At 62.2% G+C, this 13,234-nt stretch overlaps 1 protein-coding gene across 1 annotated transcript; it reads right to left on the bottom strand.

The window, feature by feature from the left end:
- Positions 1-379: 379 nt before the first annotated feature.
- NHLH1 (nescient helix-loop-helix 1) lies at positions 380-2,200 on the bottom strand. The gene has a single exon (XM_054182702.1). It carries the CDS (start codon positions 2,082-2,084, stop codon positions 1,686-1,688), a length of 399 nt encoding a protein of 132 aa, XP_054038677.1. The 5' UTR covers positions 2,085-2,200; the 3' UTR covers positions 380-1,685.
- Between the last annotated feature and the right edge of the window lie 11,034 nt (positions 2,201-13,234).

Here is a 13,234-nt window from a genome sequence, read left to right as displayed (position 1 = left end):
GTTGGCTCCAAGCACATCCAGTGGTTTCTGCCGGGTCCTGGTGTCCCCCCCCCCCACCCCGGGCTCTGTTTCTGCTCTTGCCACCGCCAGTGCAAACTGAACTCTTCAAACAAATAAACACCCATAAATCGAGGCAAAACATTCACTCGTGCAATGAGTTTCACCCAGCCTCAGCCTTGCTGGAGGAGAGGCTGCTCAGCTCTGCTTTCCCCTCCCGCTCCCCTCCCAGTCCCAAAGTGCTGACCTGTGGTATGGGGGGGGGGGGGGGGGGGGCGGGGAGAGCGCCGGCTGCTGGAAGGGGCTGCACAGGGGCCATGTCTGCTTCCCCCCCCCCCCCCCATTCCGACCCCGCCGCCCTGCCAGCCACGGGTAAAGTGCAGTTTACCCCAGCAGAGCCCGTGCTGTGAAACGTCACGCTGCACCAGCGCCATCCTGGTGTAAACGGGGGAAGGAGGGGGGGGGCTGTGGCACCCCGGGGTGCGTCCTCTTTGTACATGAGCCCCGGCAGCACCAGGGGGGACACGGCGCTGTGGAAGCCGGGTGTCGGTGTCCCCCCCCATGCTGGGGTATGTGCCACCCTTGTGTCCCCACTCAAGCCTTTTTCACCAGGAGAACCCAGCTGGGGGGGGACAGAGGAGGAGTGGGGGGGTGAAGCGCTGCCAGGCGGGTGCCCCAGGGTGGTCACGGCCGCCGGTGTCACCGGGGAGGGTTTCACACTCATTGTCCACTAGTGCAAAGGGGAGTCGGGCAGCAAAGCCTGGGGAGCAGAGCGCTGACGTTCGGGGTGACCAGCAACGGAGGGGCTCGGGGACACCCCGGGGGCTGCCCCAGCCTGGCACGGGAGCGGGGGCGGCGCCCGTGAGCGAGCACCGTCTCTGGAACCCGCCGCTGCCGTCCATGGAGAGCGTGGCCGGGTCCTGCCAGCTCCGCACTGCCCTTGGTGCTTTCTTGCGGGGGGCCAAAAGCCCGGGCAAGCGCAGAGGAGCCGCTCTGTGCCCAAGGATGCTCCCGGGCTCTGCTCCCTCTGCCGAGAGGATGCTCCCGACGTGGGCCTTGAGGTGCCCAGCACGATGGCAGGGGCAGAGCAGGGGCAAAGAGACAAAAGGCCCAGCCTGGCCGGGCTGGGGGGGCGGCTGGTGGCAGAAGGTGCAGACAGACGGACGGACAGACAAGCCCCCGGGGGCTGCTTGGTGCTGCAGGGCTTCCCAGGTCCATTTTTGGGGGAGGCTCATAGAAAAGAGGTGACGCCCAGACAGAACTTGAGCTCAGCGGCTCCTGTTGTGGGTCAGGACGGGGCGGATGGACTGAGGGATGCGGGCTCGGGATCCCGTAGGATCAGGAGGAGGACGAGCGGGATGCGCAGCAGAAGGAAGGACAGAAGTCGGGAGCATCCACGGGCAGCAGATCCAGCAGGACGGACAGATGGCTGAGGGACCAAACATCCAACCTGAACTCTGGCGGGATGGAAAGACAGACGGACGCGGGCTTGGCGGCGGGGAGATAGTTCAGACAGGGGGTAGAGCAGACAGCTGGGGGCTCGGTCCATTTGAAGAGACGGATGGACGCAGGCACAGCATTTCGGATGGCCGACACGCGGTTCAGGTCGTGGACGGACAGACGGACCCGAGCTCTCGGTCAGGTAGGAGATGTGGCAGAGACAGACAGCCGGACGGCGGGTGGGCGGCTCAGACGTCCAGCACGTGGTTCAGGTAGGAGATGTAGCAGATGGCCAGGCGCAGGATCTCGATCTTGGAGAGCTTCTTGTCGGGCGGCAGGGTGGGCAGCAGCTTCCGCAGCTCGGCGAAGGCCATGTTGAAGGCTTCGACGCGGATGCGCTCCCGCGTGGCGTGGGCTGTCCGGTATTTGGCCGTGGCGCGGCGCCGGCGCCGACGTTCCTCCCGACTCAGGTGCTGCAGGTCTTTCTTCACGGCCTCACCTGCTTCGGCTACCCGGGACTGGGCGCACAAGCCGACGCCGCCGGTGTCCTCCGGGCCGCCCGCGCGGCCGCAGTCGCTGAAGACGGATTCGGACTCGGAGTGTGTCGGGGGCAGGTCGATGTCGGTCTGGTCCGAATTGAGCATCATCTTGGCAGAAGAGGGGTGGGCGGAGGGACGGGGGGTTCAGGAGGACAGACCGAGCTGGGCACGACGCTGAAGCAAAACTCTATTTTAAAGAGGTCTCCAGCTCACGGCGAGGTTATTCTCCTCCTCTTCCTCCTCATCACACACGGCCTCCGCAAGGGGATTTCAAAATTTTCCCTTTTCCCTGGAGAATTCCTTGGGCGGGTGACAGCTTTCACCACAAATAGCGGAAGAAAGACGGCAGGATGCATATAAAATAAATACAATAAAGAAATTAATATCCTCCGTGCGTCCCTGCGCAGGGAGACTGCTGGCTCTTCCCCGCAGACGTGGCAGGATCCAGTTTCGGAGCCGTCAGGTGTCGGAGTCGTTCCGTGCACTCTAGAAAAGAGAAGGAGAGGGGCTCTCAGTGCCCCCCCGGCTCCCGGAGAGCAGGGTGCTGGGCTGCGGCCGGGACAGGGCTCAATCCGTCCCCTCCTGGCTGGGACGGGGCTCCGGGTCCCCGGAGCGGAGGGGGAGCCGGCGGGGTGGCTGCGGGAGAAGGTAGAAGCCATTTCTCCGGGCTCTCCGGAGGGATGACAGGTGGTGGATGAGCGAAGGGGAAAAACAGACTGCGGAGGCGAGAGGAAAGGGGGAGGCGGGGGGGGGGGGCTCATTGTACACTAAATGAGCCCGTATGTCATGGATCCTGGCACCCCCGACATATGGAACCCAACACAGCTGCTTTGCTTGATGTGTCCAAATAGACGCTGGCTCCCGGCTCCCTCCGGGACGCGGCGCCGCCGGCCGGGAAAGCTGCTGCTCCTCTCCCTTCTCCTCCCCCCCCGCTGCCTTCCCGGCCCTGGCTTCCACACGGGAGGGGGTCCAGGTTTGCGGGAGCAGGTCTGGGAAAGGCAGGTCTTGCCGAAAGCGCATCTTTTCCCCCCCTCTTTGTGCAGGGGAAGGGCTGGGGTGGAGCAGGGGAAGGGGAACAAACTTCGGATGGGGAAACGCTGCTGCTGGAAGCGGCGGCGGCGGCGCGGTGGGGAGAGCGGCCAGGCAGCGACGTACCGCTCACCGCCTCTCCCGGGCCTGACAGCTCCTAGTGAGCCGTACGGCGGAGAAACGGCAACTAAACGGATACGGACGGGCGACGGCTGGGATGGAATAGCCCACGTCCCGCTCTAAAAGACCGGCGTTCGCAGAAGTGCTGCCCAAGAAACCCCCGAAGTGTGTATAGAAAGGTCCGCGCAGCCCCCTGCAGCCCCCCAAAGCGCACGCGGCTGTTTCTTTGCGTGCTTACACGAACACACACACGCACGCGCGCACACACACACGTACACGCAGACACGTCTCCCAGCGCACACGTGCAAATGCTGCCAGTCCGAAACTCCTCCGCGGGGATCCCGCAGCCATTTAGGCACGGTAATTTACACCCGCGCTCCTAAACCTGCCCCACGTCAAGCATCTCTGCGCGGACACACACGCGCGCGCACACACACACACGCTCCCCCTTGCACTGTGATATTCAGGTCTCCCTAAAAAAAAAATGAACCTAGCCTTCATTTTCTATAGTACGAAACCTTCCGGCTACGGGTGAGCGTCCAAGTAAACGGCCCAAATCCTGAACACAAAGTTTCTCTTGTGAAGAGCATCATCTGGAGGTGATGGAGACATGGCTTCCAGGCTCCACAGAGGTGCCCTCGCCAGGCTTTGAGCTCGCGATAAAGCGCCCTGTCCCCGGAGCAGGGCTGAGTCGGGGCGCGTGTGTCGCTCGCTCTCCTGCCGTCGGCGTCGTGACAAACCAGCCGGGGAGCCAGAACCGCGACCCGCGCAGCAGCACGCGTCTCAAGTTCCTGAGCTAGGAATCACCTCGTCTGCTGCAGCCAGCCACTGTAGCCGTGACTCCTGTGCCTTGTTTGCCCCCCTCCCTCCCCTCCCACTTTAATTCCTTTTCTCCTTCTGCTCCTGTCCCCGTCCTGCGCACCTGGGACCTCCCTTCTGCTGCTGGGTGGCGGATGGAGCCGTTCCTGCCCTGCCGGCGGCTCTGCCCTCAGGAGCAGCGTGTCCGTGGGTCACCGCCACCCAGAGCAAGCCTGTGCCTGGCCGGTGAGCGGGGCCAGCTCCAGGTTTGTCCCCACGGCCGTATTTCCCTGGGTGCTGGCAGTGCCACCCCGCTCACGACAGCCATCCCTGGAGCATCGCTCCCGGGGCTGCTGCTGCTCCAGCACCGAGCCCGAGCTCCGAAGGGGCCACGGCCGAGCCGGGAGAAGGAGGGAGGGTGGGCTCCGGGGTTGGACATGCGCCCTTCCAGCTTCTCAATGGCGAGGAGCGGGTTCGACGCCCAGGCTCACGCTCTCGCCTGCAGCTCGCGTGTGCCTCTGGGCGCAGCTTCTCTTTAAACCCTCTCCCCGCTGCTCTCAGGGCCGGGGAACCGCACCTGGGCTCTTGCATGACCTTCCCCGCTCTTCTCTCTCCCTCTTGTCCCTGAAAACACCCGGCCTCGTCTCCTCTTGCCCTGCAGACTCCGGTGCTGCCTCGTCCCACCGTGCCGGGGCTCCCGGCCGCACGCGGGGGAGACACCCCGGCAAGAAACCACGGAGCGGCCCCGCTGCCTCCCGACCCCATCGCTTCGGCACAGGGCAGGGAAGGAGACAAGCAATCGCCTCCTCTCCCCTCCTGGGACACCAGCACTGAGGCACCAGGGGGTCGCTTCGTCCTAGAGCAGGGGAGGCTGCGAAACCTCCTTCTCCTGGGGCAGGCGGGGGCGGTGACCCGCACTCACGGGTCCCACTCGTTGCTCCGCCGCGGTCCGCAGAGGACACGGGCTGCGGGACACGTTGCTGTCCCCGTCTCAGCATCCTTTCGAGTGAATTTAAGGTGTATGGGAGGCAGGAGTCCCGCACGGGGGTCTCCGCTCTCACTCCCAGAAGGATGTCAGCAGGAGACTCCGCACCATTTGCCTGAAGACAAGTTTCGGGACTGGACCCAAACAAACTCCTTCTCCCACTTCTCCTCCGCTGGGTCAGGCCAGTCCTCTGAAAGCTTTTCCTTCGTGCGGGTGACTCTTTTCCACTCTTTCCTTCAGATGAACCGTAAACTCCCGTCTTCCTAAATTCATCTATTGCAAGAACCTCTTCTAAACCCACCCTTGCGCCGGTCCTGCCTCCAGCAAAACCCCAGCAACGCTTAAACCCCCAACGGAAAGCAGCGCTTCCCACCTCGCTTGCCCTTTCCCTCGCGCTCCAGCCCAGCGCCCTAACAATTTTTGAGGGGCCCCTGGCCACGCCGAGCCTCTGGGACCTGCTTTCAGGCCATCTGAATGGCGGTTCCTTTGCTTTTTCCCAACGGGAGATCCCCCGTGCCACCGCCAAGCCCAAAGCCAAGGAGGCGCAGGGGGGTTTGGGTCTTAAACCTCACGCCGGGGCCAAGCCCCCTTCCCGAGGGAGATTTGGGGCTGCCCACGCGGCTTATCACGCTCTCCCTCTCCCGTTTCAGCAGCATCGACCCCTGCAGCACCCTCCCGCTGCTCCCCCACCCCCAGACCAGCCCCCTTACCCCCAAGCCGATGACCATTCCCAGGCTCCAGCTCTTCTCTTCCAGAGCAGGACGAAGCTCAAAGTAATCCAAGGAAGGAGGAACTGCTTGGCTCATCCCTCCATTGAGGAGGCAGAAAGTTTCCCCGGCGTCCTGCTGGGCGGGATGGAGCTGGGGGGGTCAGGGGGAAGCCCGGCAGCTCTGGGGCCAAGGCATGCTCCTCCTCGGGCAGGAGTGCGAGCGGGCCACCACCGCGCGTTGAGATGGACACCCCGAGGAGGCATGTGGCCCAGATGCTATATATACACCCCGGCCTCGCACGCCGGGTCCGACCCCGGCTGCCTCATTGGCCGCTCCGGCGCTCCCCCCCTCATAAATATTAAAGTCAAGAAAGGGGATGCCATTGGCTGCGCGGGAGGTTGGAGCCCCCCGGGAGAGGAGGGAGGTGGAGGTTGGATGTGGTCCTGGAGGGTGGATGGAGGTGGTGGGCTGGGAGAGAGGGAGGGAGGAGGGTGGGGGTGCTCCGGGAGAAGGCGACATCTGTTCTCCATGCATATTTCATAAAGGAGAAATAGAGAGATGGGAGCGAGCGTGGAAAGGGGAGAGGGGGAGAGAGAGGCAGGCGCGTCCCTGCGCCGGGGCGGGATGAGGAGCAGCGTCTGCAGAAGCAGCGGGATGGACGGCACAGCCTTCCCGCTGGCTCCCACCCATGTGTAGCTGTGTGTCCGTGCTGTGCCTGCGTGTCCGTGTGTCCGTGCTGTGCCACACGGGTCTGCGGGTGCACGCGTGGGGCGGGAGAGCACCCATGGGTGCCCGGACCCCCCTGGACTCTCCCAGCCAGGCTCTACCAGCAGCAACTACCATCCCATAGGTCCTGCCTGTAAAATTCCCCTGGAGTAAAGTTTGGGGAGGAAAGAGAAAGTGAAAGGAAGAGGTAGCTGGAATACACAGGTCTTGCATTGAAACACTGACTTAACGGCGAAACGATGCTCTCTTTTGTGGGTTAGGCTTGGCCTCCGCCTCTCACCCTTCTCCGATTTCGAATTCTCCCGTTAAACTCTTCTTTTGAGAAAATCTGCTCCAGTTTATCCTCATTATCAGTAAACTCCCTGCTCTGAAATCCCCGCGTCCCCCATCCCTCGCGTCCGTATCTGTCTGCGTCCTCCCAGATCTCCCTGGGGTTTTCTTGCTGGAGTCTCCCACCTTCGTCCTCTCCCACCTTCGTCCTCTCCCTCCTGTGCTGGAGGTTACGGCCCCCCTCGCCTCCCTCCCAGGCCCTGGGGGCCGCTCCCCCCTCCCCTGCCCGGCAGGAGAAGCCCAGGTGATGGGCATCTGCACCTGGGCAGACTCCAGCCCGCGGCGCGGCTCAGCAGATGGTATTGGGGTTTGCAGGGCGAGCGGCGGCCGAGGCGGAGGGATCAGGTGGCGGGGAGAAGCCTGCCTCGCCATTGCTATGGCACCGATTAGAAAACAATATTCACCTAATGAGCTCGTGGCAATAGCTGCGTCCGCCCCCGAGACTGACGCGCGCGCCCTGCGCAGCACGCCGGGGCAATGCACGGGACGCAGCGCGCGCCACGCATCCATCACCCGGGCGCCCCGCGCACACGCCTCACCCACACGCATCCCTCCTTCTCTCACGTGGGGACACGCGAGCGGCGCGTCCACGTCCACAGAGGTGCACGCACCCTTCGCCACCCCCTTCCGCACCCCGCATCCCCCTGCACACACGGCCCCCTCCTCCCTCGCCGCCTGGGCCCCCCCATCTCCCCGGGGAGCCTGATGGGGTAAATAAATTGTATTTATTTCTCGTTCTGCTCTCCCCCGTCCCTCCTCCGTTCCCGTCTCGCCTGCCCACCCCCAGGGCCAGCTCCTCTCCCCCTGCCAGGACGCCAGCAGGGCCCCCACCTCCCTCCGCAGCTGATGCTGCACTGCTCCGGGCATCCTGCCGGGCTGGGCTCGGGGAGGGAAGGAGCGGAGCTGGCTGCCGGAGCCTCCCCGCCGGGGCCGCCAAAGCCCGATCTGTGCTGGCCTCGCAGCCACGGCAGCATCCAGGCGAAGCGGGCAGGTTTCGGCTCCCGCTCGAGTTCTCCTCGCAAGGTGGGGTGTTGGCAAATCCCTGCTCCCGCCTCACATCCATCTCCCGGGGAGAGACGCACCAGCGCCCTGCGGGGACACGGGCTGCCCGGAGTGTCCCCAAAGGGCTCGAGTCGCCATCCCTGGAGGGATTTAAAGGACGTGTAGACGTGGCGCTGAGGGATACGGGCTAGTGGCAACTCGGCAGTGCTGGGTTAGCGGTTGGACTCGACGATCTTAAAGGTCTCTTCCAACCAAAATGATTCTATGACCCAGACCGGGGCCAGCCCTCTCTGCTCGCCGCAGTGACACAAGCCCAGCGCCTGCTGCCAGCAGCCCAGACCCCTTTCCCGTAACTTGGTCACCTCAACTCTGCCCCGGGATGATGCAGACTCTCAGCCTTCCTCCTCCTGCTGAGGTTGCAAAGGCCCCTTCACCTCCCAGCATCCAAATTTCATGGCGCCAGGAGGGAGGATTTCACCTGGGGACGTTCCTCAGGTTGGAAAACGGGCGCTCTTTGTACCTGAGAAGTGCCACCGGGCAGGATGCGGCCCCGACACCGAGTCCGCAAAGCCCCGCGGAGCCGAGCCGCTGGTGGCGGGTGAGACGGACACCGTCAGGGCTGTGCCGGGGGGACGGGGAAGGTCCACAGCCCTCGTGAGAGGGTGAGGGCAGAGTGAGAAACTCAAGAGCGTTCTCCTGCAATCCAAGCCAATATTCCCTGCCCTGGGGCTGAAATCCTCCCCGGTCCCTGCTCCGAGCCTGCGGGACCTGCTGTGGTCCCTGGGCTTTTGGCTGCTGCCTCGTTCCCTACCTCCTCAGCAAGAACTTCTGAGCTTCAGCCAAACTACGGCTGGGCAGAACCCGCTGAGATCTGGGGGAGGGAGAACGAGAGCCCCTCTGCCTTTGTTCTTCCCTTGCGAGTTTCCCAACTTCCCGGCTGGCAGAAACTGGTATTCCTTGTCAAAACCAACCAGGTTTCTTAATCGCAGGAGCCCACAAGCCAGAGCCTGCAGAAAACCCCCGTGTTTCCTCTGAATTCCCGGGGCCTTCTTTTCAACCCAGCATTCAAGAAGCAAAAGGCTGCTGTGCAGCGGTGGGAGCGCCCCCAGCTTTTAAACACTTCTCGATACCTTCGGCTCGACCCGTCGATGGTATCGACCCGGCTCGACGCCGTCAGCTCGAGGCCGAGGGACCCGGGTGGGGCCATCGTGGTGCTTCCATCCCAGGGGATGAAGCCCTCCAGGACTTGCCCACCTCGACCCACAAGGTCCAGGGATCAGCTGCAGAGGGAGGAGCCGTGGCACGGGGAGGGGGGGACCTGCGGCGGGCGCGCCGCGTGCGTGCGTGTGTGCAAGGAGGGCACGGCGAGGTATGAACAGAGACTAGAAGAGGCAGCATTTGGCAGGAGATGAGGCGACATATTGTACCAAACCACTGGGGACCACACTGGCCTGGGCTTGTCGGGGAAAACCAGGCAGCTTTAACCCTTGTGCTGCTGGAGCAGATCCAACCGGAGTTTTGTAACTTGTACGGAGTGAGGGGCTGCACCTCCAAGGCCTGGAAGAAGATCCCTGCCGCAACTCAGGGGCGCTGGAAAGACAGAATCCCTGGGGGAGACGACATTACTACTCCTGCCCATCAACCAGCACCTTAATTCACATGGTGGGACTGCGCCCCATCTCTCCAGCAAGGACCCTCTGTGGAACAAAAGGCGCTGGGCTCCTGCGACCACTCAGCTGCTCATTCATGGCGAAGTCTCCTCTGGCAGACCTGCCTTTTTGGAGCGTTCCCTGCAGCCGAGCTGTCAGAGATCCCGCGGCATCCACCGCGTCCCGTTTGGTGCCATCACACTCAGTCCAGACGTGCACAAGCGAGGTTTGCGGAGGGGGCAGCTGCCGGCTCCATCATGTCTGGTTCGCAGCGCGCTCCTGCATCCCGCAGCTGCAGCCTGGGCCGGCTGCAGAGGTTCCGACGCTCTGCATGGACGGCGCAAAACCTCGCCGGCCACGCTGCGATGCTCAGCCCGGGGACGCTCTGGCTGCCATGCTCTCCCGCGGGATGGACGCTGGAGATGCACCCGGGCAGCCCATTCACCTTCACCCGGGGCGATGATGCCCTGCAAAGCTGAGGTTCAAGGTCTTTTTGGGCAAGTACGTTAGAGCACGCAGCTGTGTGCGCACGTGCAGGCTGTCTGCGCGAGCCACGCGTGCACACGTGCGCGTGCACGGGCACACTCGGGCTGCAGAGGCCACGTGCGTGGGGGAAGGTGGCCGAGCGGGGCCCGGCACCCCTCGGCATGTGCGTTTGGTGCACACCTACGTTGAGTCGTGCATGCGCCCAGCTAACAACAGCAGGTCCCCGAGCTGCAGGGCTCTCCCCGTGCCCCGGGCACGCTTGCCTGGATAGTGACAGAAGCTCTCGGCTCCGATAGCCCCTCTCCGCTCCTCGCCTTTGTCTCCCCGGCTTTTATTGAGTGCAGGTTTTGTGAGCGGTCGGTGACAGACGGCCCCGGTGCTCGATAACTAGACAATCTGTCACCACCACCACTGACAGCTTTCACAAGGAGCCCCTTTCCTTTCATCCTTCCCGGTTGCCTTCGCCTCTGCTTGTCCCCCTTCCACACGTGCTCTCTGGCTTTGTTCCCCCCTAAAAGCCAAATAGCGACAGAAGCTCCTGATCATAATATTGCTCTAATCGAGTCTGTCATAATCGGATCCAATCTAATTACGTTCAGATCCCTCTCTTCTCCTGACTCTCTCTATTGCCTGTCCATCTGTCCCTCTCTTCCCTTCCAGTCTTTGTGTCCATCCATCTGTTATCTGCAGGCCTTTCTCCCTTCCCATCATCTCCCTGGGCCCCTGCCCCATTCGCAGCGTGGCCGCCCCGGCCCTTTCCTCCAGCGGCTCCCTCTCCAATCTATCTCTCTTAAAGGCCTCTCCATCAATCCATTTAGCAGCAGCTCCCTGCCTCCTCCAGCCCATCTGCTTCTCCCTTTCTGCTGGCTGCGAGACGCAGAGATGCTGTTTTGTTTGTGTGTCGATCTTGATTAGCCCCAGAAACCTCGCTGTTAAAGCTGCGCTGGCACTGGGGAAGGATCACCTGGGTAGCAGAGAGCTGTAGGTCCTAAGCAGCATCCTCCATCCTCGCCTCATCCTCTCCCTCCTCCCGGCAATTGCACCACACGTAGGGAAAGGGGCTGGAGATAAAAGGACGGGGCCCCAGGAGCACTGGGCTGCATGGAGCAAGCTTGAATCACGGGCGGTCGAGCATCCCAGTGTCCCCGAGGACCCCGAGTACGTTCGGATCAGAACCTACGAATCCCAAATGGTCATCCGTCCCCACAAAAGCTTTGACGAGAACGTTTTTGACTCAAAATACCTCCCCAAAATGCCTTCTTTTTTCTCTAGCGCTAAGATTTTTCTCCAGGAACATGTGGAACCGGCTGGGCGATGGACATCGGGATGGACAGACGTGGCGGTGGTGAGATCTGGCTGGATGTTCTCGCCACGCCAGGCCGAGCAGAGCCAGGGCAGGCGGCTGCAGCGGATCCCAGCGTGGGAACCGGGCGCTCGGGAATCATCAGGGTGCTGTGGATTTGGGCCGCCGGGCCACTCCAGGGTCTTCTGCGCCTCCCCCAGCAGCAGCGGGTGCTGGTCTCCGTCAGGGACAAGGGCGGCAGCGGAGCTGGACGCTGGGCACGATCCAGTCTGGCAATGGCTACGCTCCTATTTGTAGTAGTCAGGCCCTGATTTTAAACACATGTTGGACTCAGCTGCCCGCTGGGTGCCAGCCAACGGCCCTCGCTTGCTGCCATCGTTATCCCGGGCTGAGCTGCCTTCCTTCCTTCAGCTGGACCCTCGTTGCTGCTCAGGGGTAGGACACACAACGCAGTTGTCAACATTGATGGCAGAGAGCGACCACAGGCGACTGGACAGAGCACCGGACTCGGACACAAGACTCCATGGATCCTTCAGACATCAAACAAAGGCTTCATTTAGGTCTGTGTCCCCTTTATCGGGCCACGGAGCAAAGACCTGCCAGGCTACGTAGGCAAAGCATGGGCTCAGGCCCACTTCAGAGAGACGCGAGGCACGGGGCACGCAGAGCTCGGGGTTTTTTAAAGTATTCAGCCCAGACGGATCTAGAGCAGGTTCAAAGGCGCGCAGAGCAGCAGCTCTTGCGGCAGGTTTTCTCCCCGTATTTATTTGGGAGTTAAAGCTACACACTCTCCCTCGAATAATCGATGCCTGAGCAGCCGTCACTTGTGAAAACAGGGTCTGGTTATCTGAACACGACGTAGAGCAATACCTCAGTCTCTCCAAACCCTGAGCTAGATTATCAGGCAGGCAGAAGCCCAGCCGGGAGCCGAACCCCGCCACGCTACCGGGCGGACAGTGGGGGAGAAGCGAAGAGGGGGAAGGACAGTCCCAGCGAGGCCATGGGTGGGACAGCTCGAGCCCGGCCGGCTGCAGCCGCTGCTGCCCGAAGCACCGCGCTGGGAAGAGCAGAGGCAGCAGAAGCTGGGAAGACCCGAGAGGAAGGACGCTACGTGGGGAGAAGCGTCATCGCGAGTAAGAGACATAAGCGACTTCTCAGAGAAGCGACAGAGCTACGAATGCTGCTCTGCGGCGTCCCAAGCTCCGTCCCCAGCTCGAATAAGGCAACAGCAGCGGTTCCTACAGCTCACCCAACACACTCTCCTGCCCCTTGTCGGAAATCCTTTCTCTGCTCTCCACAAATCAATCCCATCATCCCCCCGGTGGGCTTCATCTCTATTTTAGCTGCTGATAAAATGCAGAAAACAAATTATTTAAGACGACACCAATTTTTTTTTCTTCCTGTCTCCGCCGCTTCCTTCTCCCAGAAGCCAAACAGCCCTGGCTTTGTTCTGGGTATTAATTAACTTTCCTGCCTCTTAATATTCCAGAGCCATAAAGTTCCCAGGAGCGGGGAGGCCGGGCGCTAAGAAAACACACATTTCCTCTGCTTTCTCCTTGTCTCATTGACTGTCACCCCCATATGTCTCCCCCCTCAGGGCACAAGGGCAGCTGCAAACCCTCCTCCCTGGGCTCAGCCCCAGCCCTCTGCCTCCTGGGAGGCAGCCGAGTTCAGGGGTCAAGAGAGTCAGTGGCATCTTCTTTTTTGTGCCGAAATCCCTGGTAGAGTTGCGCGGGGAGAGAGGAGAGGAAATTGATGCTCGAAAATTATGTGTGTGTGTGTGCATGAAGCAGGGCAGGGGGGGAGCGTGTGCGTCTCAGCAAGATGCCCGGGGGCTCTACAGCGGGGACAGCGTGTGCCAGCTGCCCTCCACGGCTGCCCAAAAAACCACGGCTGATGGAGCTGGAGGTGCTTTGGGGTAAGGCAAGCGGTATCTCAGTACCAGAGCCACGGGTGGGAGTTCCATGGGGTTATCAGTACGGACAACATCTCTCCAGGGAGCACAGGCCGAGAGCCCCGGGGCTGGAGAAGACCGAGAGGGGATCTCATCAATGCTCATCAAGAGCTAAAGGTGGGGTGGCAGGAGGACGGGGCCAGGCTCTTCTCAGTGGTGCCTGTGG

This window comes from Rissa tridactyla, chromosome 23, assembly GCF_028500815.1.
Source record: "Rissa tridactyla isolate bRisTri1 chromosome 23, bRisTri1.patW.cur.20221130, whole genome shotgun sequence".
NCBI lineage: Eukaryota > Metazoa > Chordata > Aves > Charadriiformes > Laridae > Rissa > Rissa tridactyla.
The sequence above is the reverse complement of the archived record's forward strand: the minus strand, read 5'-3'. Positions and strand labels throughout refer to the sequence as shown.